General features: G+C 31.3%; 1 protein-coding gene across 1 annotated transcript; it reads right to left on the reverse strand.

Moving 5' to 3' along the window:
* Positions 1 to 7536: 7536 nt before the first annotated feature.
* Positions 7537 to 15890, reverse strand: Defb114 (defensin beta 114). Its single transcript, XM_046432566.1, has 2 exons — positions 15833 to 15890; positions 7537 to 7679 (listed from the first exon to the last, which is right to left on the reverse strand). The coding sequence occupies exons 1-2, from the start codon at positions 15888 to 15890 to the stop codon at positions 7537 to 7539; spliced, it is 201 nt and encodes a 66-aa protein (XP_046288522.1).
* Positions 15891 to 16917: the final 1027 nt, after the last annotated feature.

Raw genomic sequence — 16917 nt, forward strand, 5'->3', positions numbered from 1 at the left:
AATATCTCTGTATCCATGATATGTCCATATATCAAGGAATATTTAGTATTGCCTCTTAGCTGTCTTTGTGTTTCTAGTCTTTATACATACATATTTACTTTCAAAGTAGCTCAAAAGTGATGTGAAAAAAAACAATAAAAGTACTCTGTTTTTCTTACTTTTAGCTCTCTTATATCCCTCTGCAAGTAGTAATTGCACAGAATGTAAAGAAAGAATATGAAACTTATTATTTGAGTTGAAATCCACAGATATAGTGAAGCCAAGTATGGACAGCAGGTAAGTTTCTTCTGTCATATCTCATGGCACTAGATGTAGCACTGCATTAATATTCTGGAAAGGAAAGATCTTGTCCTGGATTCTGCTCCATTGTATACTCCTTAACCACCTCTGTACTTTGGAGTGCTTTCCTAGAAGTTTTTCTGAGTTATTCTGTGCTGCCTTGGGTTTGTGTGGGCTGGCAGAGCTATCTGAGTGGGCTGGACCAAGCTCTGATGGGACCTAAATAGACCCTAATACAGTTTCTTCTCTTTTTTTCCATCTTGGACCCATGATGCAATCACTTCTCACAATACTTACTGTCAGCTAGGTGTCTTGTCTTGGGAAAGCTTTGTAATTTACTCCAAAAAAAAAAAAAAAAAAAAAAAACCCCTATAGCAAGCTTCCTATTTTTGCTGGAGTCTAAACAGAGCATTACTTCTGCAGAATAATGAGAGATTGGGTCACCAGAGAGGTACCACACCTTAATATTAATCAATTCTAACTTAAATCTTATCCTGAAGGTATGTAGGACTCAGAGCTACTGCTGATTTACTGCTGCACTAAGAATCAAGCTGAGTGTTTGGGTTTCAAGAAGGCAAATTTATAACTTATCTGTATTTTTTGCTGGGGTGTCATCTTCAGTATACAGCATGAGATGGCAGTAGATGGCAGAGTTCCTTTGTCTTCTGCTCCACCCCACATTCTTCCTCCATGTGAGGGTACTCAGGGTGGTCATTCCATTATCTTCCCCCACAGGCTCCACACTAAGTTTAAGTAGTCCTTAGGAGTAAGCTTGTCTTCTAAGAATTGTATACATCCTTTCTCCTCATTTTGAAATGCTAATGGGCCCTTTAGATTAATGTCTTCTTTTGCCTCTGATGGATATAATTATTTGTACACCCTGTGGTTGGTCTTGAACTCGGCTGGAGGAGGAATGACAGTCCTTGGTGAAAGGGACTGTGTGTGCTTGTGTGCTGTACCCAGAGCCTCACACACCATAGGCAAGCATTCTACCACTGAGCTATGTGGTCAGTCATGGGGCTCCTCTTCTACCCTCATTCAGTTGGTAGCAATGCAAGAGGGCACTCAGTACTGCAACAGATCACGTTTTAGGGGGGCAATTTCTGACACTGAAGTTCAAGAAATGGTTAAAGGCTGTGTTGTCAATTCTCACAATATAAAATCCCTAACCACATGCTTAACATGCAGAAAATACTATCATTCACATTTCCCATTATATTCTTTTCTGGGTAAGGCTAGTATTCCTGGTCATCACTAACATTTCAATAACATTTTATAGAAGTTAGCATTCACTGGCAGTGCTATGGTGCAGCATCATTAATAACAACAGAACCAGAAATTTAAAAAGTGGCATTAGGGAACTACAGAGGCAAAAATGTATGCTTTTCAATTAAAACTGGTTCTAAATAACCTTGGCAATATGAGAAATAAAAACATTTCCATATTGCATGTGTGTGTGTGGTGTGTGTTTGCATGGATGTGTGTGGGAGAGACGTGGAATTTGAGAGAAGGCATTTGATAATAAAGGACATGAGGAGTTCCAGCCAGATTCTATGAAGAGTCTTCACATGCATTTACTAGAGAACAAAGTACAGCAACTAAAGAAATACAAAAATATAAGAAAAAATGGCAAAGCTAAATACTTTTTTTTGTAAAGATTAATAAAGGTGACAAATTTCTAGCAAGACATAAAAAATGTGTGAAAGAAGACACAAATTGTATTCTTTCTCAGATATCTAAAAATAATCATTAAGGCTATTCTCTCTGTTACATTAAATGTAATATATAAGTAGCCTTGTGCCAATACTTTTGAAAATTGATAAAAATGATATATTTATTATAAACAACAAAAATTTGATAAAAACAATACAAACATATAGTCTGTAAGCATTATATAAAATAGAATACTGTTAAAATTCTTGTAAAATATTCATATGACTTCACTGAAGAGTTCTACAATATGTTCGGGGAATGAAAAATTCTATGCTGTACAAAATCATTAAGGGAACAGAAAGTAAAGGATAAGATATAATTTCTAAAATAAGGAGGTAAAATTTTGTACACAATAATCCATAAATTTGATTTTTGTTTTTGTAAATACTTGTTTCTTACATGGTAAGTGTGAACATCTAATTTGAAGGAAAGTATCATAGTGCAGGGATAGCATTCTAGCAGAGTGATCCTTTGGATGTTCAGGATCACAAGAAAAGAACTGGTTTTTAACAGAAAGTTTATTTATATACAGAATCTGAATTGAAAATGTAATGCAAAATCTATGGTCTATGTGAAGTATAGTTATATATCAATGAAGATACAGAATGAGTAGAAAAAACATATATTACCTCTTTGTTTATCATCCAGTCAGTGCATGTGAAGATGCAAGTTTTGTAGATATTTTGGAGAAAGTTGCTTCCTGATTTCCTGGGGGACGTTTTACAATTTAATATCTTTTAGTTCTAGTTATGTACTAAGATGTGCCTCCCTACCATTTTTATGTTGAAGCCATAGGCCTCAATGTAACTGCATTTCGAGAAATGGCATTTAAAGAGGTAAAGTTAAATAAGCTCCTAAGTGTGAAACTCTAATCCAATAGGATTTGTTTCCTTATAAGAGGCAGAGATGTGAGGGGCCCACATGGAGAGAGATGAATTTGTGAGAACAAAGAAAGATGGCTCCCTTCAATCTAGGGAAAAGAACTCCAAGAGCTTCAACATAACATCACCTTGAATTTGGATTTCACATCATTATAATGACAACCAACAAATTGCTATTGTTCAAACCATTCAAACTGTGGTAGTTTGTTATGGCAGCCCTCGGAGACTAAAACAGTTGTTCTCAGCATGTTTTCTCATTCTTGCCAGGTAATTTCCTGGAATATTTTACAACTGAGTACATAAAATATATTCTTAATTTGATGTTTCCATCCTCTCCCTATATACACTCACTTTCTTCTTAATGACAGCAGGGATTTTCTTGTTTGCCAATTCATTTATCTATTTATTATTAATATCTACTAGATATAAATAGATATTAATAATGTTTAAGTGAATACTAGATATTAATAATCTAATAGATACTAATAATGTTCGAACGAATACTAAATATTAATAATGTTTGAGTGAATAGATAAATTAATGAGTAGAAAAATCAATTAAATGAATTATAGAACCATCATAAGTGAATACTGCATAACTACCATTTGGGGGCTCATCACAGCTACTTTCCCCCCAATATTAACAAAGTTTTATTCCTACTCTGAGACTGACGATGTATTAACTATTGACAGACTTTTAGGCCTGAAAATGAGCAGGTCTTCTTTCAACCTACAACATAACTACGCATGTAGAAATGACCTTTGGGAAAGAGAACCACATCAGCATACTGACTTGTTCATCATAAATTCACTATCATTAATTTTGGGGCCTTGAGAAGCCAGCCAGGAATGCTGCCAGAAATCAGATCTTGTGTCCTGTTTCCTATACGCTCCACCAATTTTAGAGAATTAGTTCATGCTCTCTTCTCACTCTGAAGCCACCAGAGCTTGGTTCCATTTTTTAAAACTTTAGCTGATGACCTATCATTCTACTTCATAGAGAAGATGGGGCAGTCAGTAGGGAACTTCATTTCTCTGACAGTTATTTCCCCACCCTGTTTTCCGAACAGGAATTACATTGTTCCTTCTTGTACTCTGGATGGGCTCTCCTGCTGCCATAACCCTGGAGAGGGGCAACATCTCTACTTTTGCTTTGGATCCATTATTTTCACCTACTCAAGGATGTCATTGTAAGAACTCTTTTCCTTTACTTTTGCATCATCAATTTTCTTTTTCAGTAGATCTTTCTTATTACATAATAATATTTAAAATTTTCCAAATTTGGAAATAATCCTCCCTTGACCCCTCTTTGACCTTTACCTACTACACTATTTTCTTTGTTCCATTTACCAACAAATGCTTTCAAATAATTTTCTAATTCTCTCCAGTTTTTCATATTCTAATTCTGTCTTGAATGAGATTTTTTCTTCTTCCAGTGTCCTGAAATTGCTCTAATCATTGTTACCAAAGACTACTACATGCTAAAATCTTGGCCAATTCCTCATCTTAGGAATTAACTTATTAGGAATTGTGGATACATGCTCTTAAGTGTTGTTTGGACATTACATTTATGTGTGTCCTAAATTTGTGATTACTTATTAGTCTGTTATACTGGTTTCTCATCTTATTAACCTTTGCATTTAAGCATACCCCATGTCTTAATTCTAGAAAAATCTTTTACACTATTCCCATGGAGGTGTTATTCAGTCTTGTGATTTTTTACATTTATCTAGAAGTTGATGATTCTCAAGTTTTATCCCTATCTTGAACCTTTTCTCTTAAAGTTTAGACAAGTTTCCAACTATGTTTTGATCTTTTCAATTAAATACCTAAACTTGTATGGTCCAATTGAGCCCCCAAAAGACAGACACATCTTGCCACGTTGTCTCCCATGACATATTTAATGGCAACTTTTTTTTTTATACTTACTTAAATAACTTACATCATCCATGGTCTGCAAGGATAAAAATCACACTAATTTCCTTTCCTGAGAAAATCATTTGGCACTATCTTCAAAATATATCAATGATTTTGCTGCCTTTTATTACATCCACACCCACCATGATAGAAAGGATTCTAAAAATATCAGATTGTTAAAAATTAAAAGAAGAAAATAGATTTTAATGAGTTTTGCTCTAGACTGCCTGTAAGAACCACATTAAAAAGTTCAGAAACATATGAATAAAGATTGAATTTCTATTTGACACAATGAAAAATATAGACCATGGTTTCATTTGTATTTCTGTATGTTTCCATTATTATATGTGGAGTAATATACTGAAAACCAGCTTAGTAATTTGTCTAAAATTACATGAGTCAGTAATAAGTACTGGGGATTAAAACCAGAAATATCTTCTTCCAGTATTCCCAGTTTTTCAGTTTAGCTTTCAAACTACATTAAAAACCATAAAATTCAGAATGCAGTGTTGCTTGTTTTGCATAGATGAGAGATATTTTAAATTTCTAGGCAAAATGTTTATAACATTTACTAACACCTACTGTAGTTACAAATCTATGCTAGGCCTGGGTAAGATGAAGGAAATATGAATAATACTTTCTAAACACTTATAATTTACTTGTAACCTAGCTGTTAATCCAAGAGAAAATCCATCTATGGGCACCATCTGAAGGAAAATAATATGAGTGATTACATGGTTCTGTCAATCTCACATGTGAAGTTAAAATTGGACATTTTCAGATCATTTTTATTTCTAACTACTTCATCAAATGGGGATATTAAAATACGGAAATTCTGGGGCTGGTATTGTGGCTCAGTGGTAGAGCGCTCGCCTAGCATGGGCAGGGCCTGGGTTCAATCCTCAGCACCACATAAAAATAAAGGTATTGTGTTGTGTCCATCTACACCTAAAAAATTAAAAAAAGGTATTTTGTCCAATTACAACTAAAAAATATGTTTAAAAAAAAAGGTACGGGAATTCTGGATTTAGATTCTTTACTGACTCTAACCGTGGGCAGAATTCAGTTTATCATCTCTCACAATCCTGCACATTTGTTGTCCCCATTCCCAACAGTTTTTCCAAAGTATTGAGGGCTATCTTGGAAATGAGCACTGTCTGTTCAGTTTCAAGAGTTCAATGTGTAGACTTCCTCAAATCCTTTAGTCATTTCCAAGTATCAATTCACTTGCCCACTTTGGGATTGGAAAATACCTACCGATTTTATCTGCTGTAACCATATTGGCATGCTGTCCTGACCAAGTGAATGCTGTTGCCACTATAGGGCCTTTCTATCTGCAGGTCCATCAAAAGGCCCCAATTCTTCCAAGTTCTCCCACGCAGTCAGTGATTGCTCATCAGGAGCCACCTGATGTCTTAATTATCTTCTTTGTCTGTTAGTTTTCTCCATGCACTTACATATTCAATTATGTGGATATGTTCTGTTACCTATCTTTTAGATTTTCCCATGGATCTTGATTTTGCTATCTGGTTATTTCACTTTCAACAACTGTGTTGCTGTTGCATCTTATTTGATGCCCTTTCCTTAAAACTTTAGTGTAAATTTTGAGTATTTGCTTTATTTGTCATTGCATTTGACTTTTAAAAATGTGTTCCTCATCCCTACTGCTCTATACATGTGTCTTTTTGTCTTTAATCCTCACATCTGATCCTTGTACCAGTCTCTTAGCCTACATTAGCTATCCTCTTTGACTCTTACTTCTGCATTCCTTTGACTTCACTTTGTTTCACATCATTCAAACCTCCATTACCTATTTGATCCCTAATTTGGTCCAGGATTCCAGTTCTTGTCATTTATTTTAATTATTATGATAGACATTCACAAAGTCTCCCATTAAAAACAGAATAAACAAAATAATAATCCTAGACCAGTAGCTAATGTTTAAAAACAAATATGTTTGGGCATCTGGAAAAACTGACATATGGTTAATATATCCTTTATTTATAGCTGTGAAACAAATCATATTCTCCATATTCCCTCCCCCAACCTTTAATATAAGAGAAACCACTTGTGATGTCTAGTACTTACATTGAGTTTGAAATAACAAACTTCTTCCATCCCATCCAGGGCTATGCTAGAAATCTGTAATATTAGGCCCAGCTAATGTTTATGAGTCTAGATTCTTCAGCTAAAGTCCAGATTGTATTTAAACCCAGTTCTTAATTGATCAAATGATGTTAGACTAGCATGCCTTTTTAAATGAACAGAAGAGAGGGAGGGGCAATGAGTGTATCTATGCTGTACTCTAGCTTACACTTTAATTCTTATTTAAGTTTTTCTGTGTCTTGACTCTCAATAATCTTATTGTGGTATTAGACCACTGATAAACCCAGGAATATTGGTTTTCATGAATCAAAATTTTAATGAGATGATAAAATTGGGAAATGTTCAATTGTATAAGTTAGGGGACCCAAGACAGTTTCAACATGAGCCTCAGTTGAAGCAATCCTAATACTCATGTCATAGGAAATCAACTCCAGAAACACATCTGCTCAAACTTCTGGCTCAGAGAAAGTAAGAGAGTTCCTATCTCATTACATTCTATAGGGTAATAAGCATCTAAAAGGGAAGATAACAGTATTGACTTGTGTATTTAATTATTTATTTCACAGGCTTTAATTATATTTCTCCAGTGCTTTAATGTACATACAACTTCTTTGTTCAGAGATATGTCCTCTTTTTCAAAATCAATCGTCCTCAAAGATCTCAAGGCAGCAAATCTTACGTACTGAGAAACATATATCAATTTGCTTCTCTCTTTTATAACAGTTTCTTCTACAGTTACCATAACGTTTGGTGCAGCGCTCAGCATCAATTAAGGAACACGTGGCTAAAGTAAAAAAGAGAATAACTGAAATTACTGATCTTTTATTTAAATATATATAGTTCTTACTACAGAAAGTGCTATGTGTACATTATACCAAGTTTAGAAACTGCCAAAAATACACTATAAATATTTTATAATGTTATATATGGAAAAATTGAAAGTAATTTTAATTAATACCCAATGAAAATTTTCATGCTCTATATTACTCTCAGCAAGATTCAGGACTTTTTCAGAGCTCCATTCTATTCAATTGTTATTATATGTAACAATTTATATTCAATATTTTACCAATTTTGGAAAATTAGGTCAAATCTAAGGATTTAGTCTTTTTGAATTATGAAAAATCATGCATTCAGATTTTTGTGTTTGGGGCTGGGGATGTAGCTCAAGCGGTAGTGCTCTCGCCTGGCATGCACGCTACACTGGGTTCGATCCTCAGCACCACATACAAATAAAGATGTTGTGTCCGCCGAAAACTAAAAAATGAATATTAAAAAATTCTCTCTCTCTCTTTAAATAAAATCTGTGTGCTATATAATTAACATAGTTTTAACAGAGTTTGAGCCTACAATTCTAATTTACACTTCCATGAACAATGTGTACAATATTTGCCCTAAATAAAAAAATTCATTGAAAATAATGGTTTTTATTTCTTTGATTATTTACCTTAAATAGTTTCTTTCTTTACCTTAAATTGATTGTTCATATACTTTACTGATTATCTTGATTGGATAATTTTTTCAAATAATTTTATTGGATCCATTATGAATACCTTTCTCATATTCATTACAAATTGTTCTTCATTGGTTATTGTTTTTCATATTTTTAGAGGTAGTTATAGACAATAACAATTTTGTTACATTGATAAATGGATATTTCTTTTCAAAAATGTAAAAAAAAACTCTAATTCTGACATTTAGAAATTCATAGAAAAATTTTCAGTTTTAATGTATTATTTCACCTTTATAGCAAGATGCTCTTACATAAATTCATATAATATTTTATTTATTATGCTATTTTTCTTTTTACATTAACTGCAATTTTCAGATATGTAGTTTATTTCATTTTTCTTAAATAATTGTCCCTCACTATTTAATAAAAAAAAAAAACAACATTGCTACATGCGTTGAAATGACTTTCACTATATTCTTAATGTTGTATATGATGTTCTAGATTCTCAGACACTCTAAATATTTTTTAGATATGTTAAGTTTTATGGATATCTATAGATCATTGCAACTTAGATTAGCTTAGATTAACTAAGGCATTATAGAAAAAACATGCAATTTAGTCTATTTTATTTCTTTGATGTTTAAATTTTTAAAAGGAAGTAAACTTGCAGAACAGTGTCAAGACATAAATGATCAGCTAATTGTTATTAAAAATCAATTGTTTAGGTGGAGAAATAGAACATCGCCAGCATGGCATTTGTGCTCCTTCATGGTCACCATCATATCCACTCCTTCCTTTCCAAAGCAAATTGTCTTTCCTTATAATATTTTGTTTAAATGTGCTTGTTTTAAAACTTTTTTGAATGCAACTGTATAACATCTATATATTATTATTATTATATATTTCAATATGTTGTGTCTGGTTTCATTAGCTAAAAAAATGTTGTTTTTGAGATGTGTCCATATTTTTCACTGTAATCCTTACATTTTGATTAACAGTTAGCAGTCCTTTATACATATATATTTTATCCTTATCTACAATAAATATTTAGATAGTCTCCAGTTTTGGGATGTTCTTACAATTGCCTCTTGACACACATGCTCATTTCTTTTGGGTATATTGCTAAAGGGAGAATAGAAGGACAATGTGTCTGCATAGCTTCAAGTTTAGAAGAGAATGACACACATTTTCCAAATAATTTCTAGTAATTTAAAACTTCTAACAGCATTATATATTAACTGTACACATTCTTAAACCTTACTAATGCTAGATATTTTTAATTTAATATTTCTGACATTTTTGTACCTTATCTCATATTTTACAATGATGTGTTCATTTTTCTGATTACTAAGGAAATATAACATCTTTTCTATTGTTAATTGATTTTTGTAGATAAATGTTTTAGAAATTGACCAGTCTTCTCCCATTTTTTATTAGGTCATATTTTATATTGATTTTAAGGAATTCTTTATATATTATGTGTATGTATTCCTTGCCTGCTAAATACATTACACATAGATTTCCCAGTATAGAGCTTGTCTTTTTTACTCAATGATGTTTTTGATTTTTAAAATTGCCTTATTTTAATACAGTCAATGCTATCATTTCATATTGATTAAAAAGTATTACACCTGGCATGTCCAAATCATCTCCTCTTTTTAATTTGTATGATTTGCTGTTTTGTGTTTGTGATTTCATTTATAGTAATTTTGGAATCGGTTTTTGGCTATGGTAAGAGAAAGTTGTTAAATTCCTTTTTTTTTTTTTTTTTTTACCTTATGTGGTAATATAAAGAAATAAATCCTTTTCCTTGAAACATTCATTTGTCAGATTGGTTTCTGCCTTGCCATCTTCATCATTCATAGAAGTTTTATGGTTTATGTAGATCTTTTTTATGGATTCTCTGTTCTGTTTCATTAATTTTTCTTTTCAGTATATCATTGCATGGTTGAATAAGTCCTCCCATCTAAGTCTTAGGACAAGAATTTATAAATTATTATCTAGTGTTTAATTTTTTCATACAAATTTAAAATTATTATTCCAGATTTCACAAAAGAAAACAAATATCAACTTTTAGGATAAGATTAAGATTTCATTAACTCTATGTATCATATTGAAAAATACAAACAACTTTCCAACAATGTATCCTCCAATCCACTAACATACATATCCTTCCATGAACTTAGATCTTCTTTAATTTCGTGATAATACATTTTAGCTCACTGTGTAGAGGTTTTTAAATCTTTCTGCGGATTATCTCCTTGTAACTAGTATTTTTAATGATATTCTAAATGATATTGAATTCATAATGTGATTTTCTTCTAAGTACTATTATATAGAAATTGATTATATATTGATTTTTATCAATTTTTCTAACTCATTCATTATTTTATCAGAGGATTCCTTTGCTTTCTCTAGATACAATCAAACAAGTGAATAATGATGATTTTTTTCTGTTCAAAATTTTAAAAATGAATTTTTTTCTTAAGCACTAAATAGAACTCTATTATGATGTGTATTGGTATTAAAGATGGATGGTACTCTTATTTATAATCTCAAATGGAAATTTTTAATTACTTGGTAGGAAATTTATCAGATAGGATTTTTAGTATTGTTAAATCTCATTAAGTGCAGGAACTTAATTATATATTTCAATAACTTATGGGGATTTTTAAAAATAGTAATTTTTTTCCTAAATCATTTTATCTGTTGATTCAATCATATAATATTTATTTTCTAATATGTTCATGTGGTAATATTGATTTTAGAGAGCTATATCAATCTTACAATGCAGAAATTCAAGCAAATTTATGAGATAATTAGATTTTGATGCTAGGTTTTACTTTTCTTCAGGATTTCTGTACCTAAAATCATGAATGAGATTTGCCTTGAATTTTCTCTTTTAACCCATTTAGGCCTTAAGTTTTCAATTCCACAAATATTTAAATGAAACTGACAAAGCCATATTAAAACAGGTTGGAAATAATGATTTAGAGCTTTATAAAATTAATTATCATTAATAATATTTTGATGGCATTAATAATATTTATATGTATATATTATCAGTAGTAATTCACACATTACTTTAATAATATAAAAACTTTGAAAACATATTTTTTGGAACTCTAAAAAATATGTTTTCAAAGTTACCATAATTGATATATTTGTTGGTCAATGTAAATTTTTCAGGTATTCCATAAATAGGATGATGGGGCATAATTGGTTAAAGTCCTTAGTTTTAAATGAGGGATTTTTTTGAAGGGATTTTCCCCCTAGCAATTATGCACTATTTACAATTTTAATGCATTATTATGAACTTGCTCATAATATTTTACATGATAATCTTGATGCCTGTAGCACATATACTGGCCTCTCAGATGGTTTATTTTTGCCCTGTCTCCTTTTCTATATAGTTTTGTTAAAGATTTCTAATTTTATTAGTATTCAAAATAAAATGTGACCTTTGAAACTATTCTCTCTTGTGCAATTTCTAGTTTATTAATATCTGCCTATGTTTTAGTATACATTTGTTACTGAGAGTTTAACTTGATTATAATTTTCTAACCTGGAGAGTTACAGTTTTTTGCACTTAAATATTTTTAATATTGTATTTTATTTAAGCCAGTATATCCAAAGTATTATCATTTCAATATATAATAAGATTTTTTAAAATTCTTAATAAGACATTTATATAAAATAATTTAAAAATATATCTTATTTATATAAAACATATTTATATCTGTTTTGTGTTAAGTCTTTTAAAATCTAGTGAATATGTTACCACTTACATCAACATCTCAATATGCAAAATTTTTATCAGAAAATCTGATATTAGATTGAAAACTGTATTAAATATGTATTAAATCTCTGTAATATACAATTGGAAAACTGGATTCACATACCAGGTTCTTCCAAACATGCTTAAATATCTTAAAGTCTTGTAAATTTTCAAATGTGCTTGCTAAACCCTAAATTGTTTTTAGGTGTTTCATAATAAATTGAAAGACATCTTTATCAAATATGATGGAACCAAATATATTATTAAGCCTTGGCTAAGAATAATCTCCCCACATGATTAAATTTTAATTGTTTCAGGGCTACTTAATAAAAGTAGGTAGGGATGAAAACTACATTCTGGAATATGTTGTCAGAAAAAAATATTGATATATGACTATCAAGATCAATCAAAGGAAAAATCCTATGACCTAGATGTATGGAGGGTGGGAAGCATATGCTGTAACAAACTTGTTTTATTATCACCTATAGCTAATATCATGCAATAGCTATGCATGTATTTATTGTAATATTTTATATAGCCTTAATGCTCATAATATCTCAGTATAATGGCCCTGCACTGTCTAAATAGGTAGCTACTGGCTTCTTATGGCTCTCAAGTACTTTAAATGTGGGAGCGTAACTAAGGAAGTACATTTTAATTTTTTAATTTTAATTTTAAACATACAAATTCAACTATATAAATTTCCTTGTAACATCATGTAATGTCATTCAATGAGCTTTGAGTTTTCTCACTTAAATTACAACTTAGTTTGAGTCGTTTTCTAATATCCGTTGATGTTTATTTTTCAAATTAAAGATCTGTAATCTTCATGTTTAAATTTTCTATATTTTATATCTGTGATAGTATTTGTTTTTCTGTTTTCTTTGTAATTAATTAAGATGTATTATCATCTTCCAATATTAACATCACAGAGTTTTATACTTTCAACTTTTTTATAGAAGTTTTCTTTTTATTTATCAAGTAACCAAATTTTCTTGGTGATTAACTCCCCTTGATTTAAAACTTAGTAAAGCTTAGAATATCAGAATCAATAATCTCTTCCTGGCAACATTTCATCACCAATGAATCTATCTTCTTCATCATTCTCAATTCAGCCTCCCATTCACCATGCAATATATCACAAAGTCACCAAGGTCACTGTGATTCTCTTATTTGAGATCCCTGGCCTGTCTAACATGCCTAAAGTACAGCCTACCTTGAACACTTATTCCTTCTCTACTATTTCCTCTTATCTCTCTCTCTCTCTCTTTTTAATCTCTGCTCCTATTCCTCCTGTCATATTTCTTGAAATATTTCAGTATGATAAGCAATGTAAGAAATGCTTTGCTTATGTTACTTATTTTACTCTTTGCAAAAACCTTAGAAAATTAATTATATTATCATTCATTGTACGATAAAAACCTACAACTTCCTTGGGAGCCACATGGAGATACTGGGCCTTAATACGAATCCTGATCTATGTGATGGCAGGCTTGCTCTCTCAGGCTTAATGGTGTGCTGCCTTCACTCTCTCTGTGGATTCCATTTATTTGTACCCTACTTAAAAGACTGCTGATTCCTTCATGTTTCAAGCATTATCAGTGTTCATGTGCATCTGTTTTCCACAACTGGTTTGACATGATGTTACCTTGATTAGACCAAACCCTGTTCTTACTGCTTCACAAAGCATCCAGCTAAATCAAACATTTTTGTTGCTTCTTTAATAAGTTTTAGTTTTTACCAATAGCCAAACCATATCCTAGTGCAACTTATGTGTTCTGTTTTGTGAATTCCTTCAAAACGCTCCATTCTGATACCTTGCATTACTCCACCTGTTTTCTTGGTTAGTCAAAGGTCAAATATAGAATCTTTCTTTCATTCTAGTATATGTTATAACTTGGTTCCTGCTGGATGATCCGGAGGTAAAGTAAATTCTGTGGTCACTATTCTTATATACCAAGTATCTTCAAAGCCCTAAAGCTTACTACAGTGCACAGCAAATGTAAGACTGATGATGCATGTACTACACATCTGAGGTGCAAATTTCTTGCTGTATGACCTTGCTGTTTTTGACCAAATTATTTAGTAAATTTTTTTAAACCTTAGTATCACTATACAAAGCATTAGGATGAAATAGAAAGAAGACATATGCTGCAATCCAAAAAACCTGCATTTGTATTTCACATCAGATACATGGTAGTGTATATAGGTGTGACCTTGAAAATTTTTGTCCTTTGATGTTATTCTCCTCTTTTATAAAAGAGGCAGTAATATTCATCTCAGTGTTATTGAGAGGGTCAGATTAGATATTTACATGAAAATTATAGAATATAAAAATATTCAATGGTTTTTGCCATGTATGCACTAATCATATTTATCTTTTGCCTTTCTTCTTATTTTCCAATGTCTAATACTAGTGTCTTACTCCAAATTTCAAAACTGTTCATTGGAGATTTCTGGACATTTCCCTAAACTTCCACCATTAATGTTGTTTCACCATTCTTTTTATTTAGATAATATTTATGTATTTCTAAATAATAATAATTCATTTATTTATCTATGTTTATTTGACTCAATGTAAGTATGCTAGAGAATTACAGTAATTATATTGCTGTTTCTCAGTGTCTGGTATTGTGTGCATTGGAACACGAGTTAATCTACCTTAGATGATCATTGACTGACACATTAGCACCATGAGCTTTGATGACTTTCCTCATTTTATTTGAAATCCTACTTCCTCAGGCCACATGCAGTATTAACTATAACAACAGCAACAATGATAGTAAATAATGGCACCTAAACTGGTTACACCAGTTTTTAATATGTAGAGCTACTTTCCAATACATTATTTCACTAAATCATAACTTAAGTCTATTGAGCAACAGGTATAAAATTATATATCAGTTTTTAAATTTAAAAACAGTGGTTATTACTGGCCATGCTTAAAATTTATTCACCTTCTTTCTAGGATGCCAACATTGCAGTTAAATTATCTGGGTGACAATGTTCACAGACCTATTTCATAATGAGCTATTCATAAAATTGAGATCTGAATTTGAATCCAGGTTTCTTTATCATGTAAGATGCAACTTTTGAACTTCCCACTTTTGTAGGTTCAAATTAGAATATGTATGAATATAAATTTATATCTCCAATTTTAAAGAGACAAGATTGCCTCAGAGGCTCCATTTATTTTTATTAGAATCTTTACTAATGCATTTACAAATTTGACAGTGACATTTGCAGTACTACCTCTTTATTTGCCCTTTTATTCCTACTGTATTTCATTACCTATCATATTCTGGGACTGTATCTTCTATTATTTTATAAATTCTGTTGTTGATATCTCAAAATATAAATACAGCTGTTTTGGCTCCATCAATCTTTCCTGGGGACTAATTACTTCTGAATCTTATGTATAAGTTTAACAAATTATGGTTTTCTTAATAATTTAAATATCTAAAAGGAAATATCAAGATCTGGAAAAGATGAAGGCTCTCATTTTATATGCTCATTCACTTAAAAAATGAAGTAGATAAAATACACTGGTACAGTAATGTTTTAAATGAGGAATCAAGATTCAGCACACTCAAAACACTCAGTTGGCAATATTAAGAACCTACATTTTGCAATTAATAATCTATTATTAGATTATCTTCTAGCTAGAAGTTATATGTTACAAATATTCCAGAAATATTTATTTTACCTTGTAAAATGAAGGTCATATAACACAGAAAATGAAGAAGGTAGTAAACAATCTTCATTCTGTAGAAAACAGAAGATAAAAAACTTGGCAACAGAATCTAGAGTGCTTTTTAAAAAGCCAAGAGGCATTTACTATTTATAGTTTTCTAATGAAAAAGAAACTGTTTTGTCCGGAAATTGCTTTCAATTTGTGTACTTTTTAATGCTCCAGTGACTAGGGCTGTGGGCAGAACTACTCAAACTTAAAACCCTTGAAAACAACTGGACTTCAGAGAGGAAGCTCTGTGTGGATGATACCTGAAAATGTGGCAGCTTCTTATCAGAGTTAATTGAAAAAGTATCAGCACAAAGGGGCACACATAGAGTGGGTTTCAAGAAAGTGGTGATTTTTCCATTTCGTCTATAAAAGGATTGAATGCTCTTTGTTAAACATGGATTACTTTAAAATGTATTTAAGCCACTAATCTGATGTGCCAATTTATCAACATGTTCATTATCCAAAATTCTTAACTGTGTCATCATCCCATTAATTCACCCCAAATTAGTCATTTACAGAGGCCAAACACTGAGCCTCAACTCATCACTAGTTTTATTATTTCCTTTTTTTAGATTCCTTCTAATTATTCATGAATTCTCTTTTTTAGAGTTTTCATTTATTTAAATATTTTTAACATAGCAATTAATGCACACAATAAAGAATGAAAAGAGACAAATTTCAATGAATTGAAATAATTTTTCACTTTAATTTCTCTATTGTCAGGGCTCTGGATGTTACTCACCTCAGAATTAGGACTTCCCTGAGATGTTGTATACACAATGTATCTCTTGGTTTCTTAAATGTAAATTCAAATTGCTTAAACTATTTCTTGTGCTGACCTCAAATATTTGAAATTTATATTAATGACTGAAAATTCTGTAGCTCCTCTTCATACATTTAAATACTGGTGTTTTTCTCACACCAACTTTGGTTACAATATTAACTGTTTCCCATGTAAAATGAAGACACTAGCTCTCTTGCCTTTCATTCCAGCATTCCTCCACCATTTTCACAATTCATTCACTTCTTACAAATTTTTCTTATATCTT

The sequence above is a fragment of the Marmota monax genome, unplaced genomic scaffold, assembly GCF_021218885.2.
Source record: "Marmota monax isolate L192 unplaced genomic scaffold, Marmota_monax_Labrador192_F-V1.1 WCK01_AAM20220418_F8-fsc00116, whole genome shotgun sequence".
Classification (NCBI taxonomy): domain Eukaryota; kingdom Metazoa; phylum Chordata; class Mammalia; order Rodentia; family Sciuridae; genus Marmota; species Marmota monax.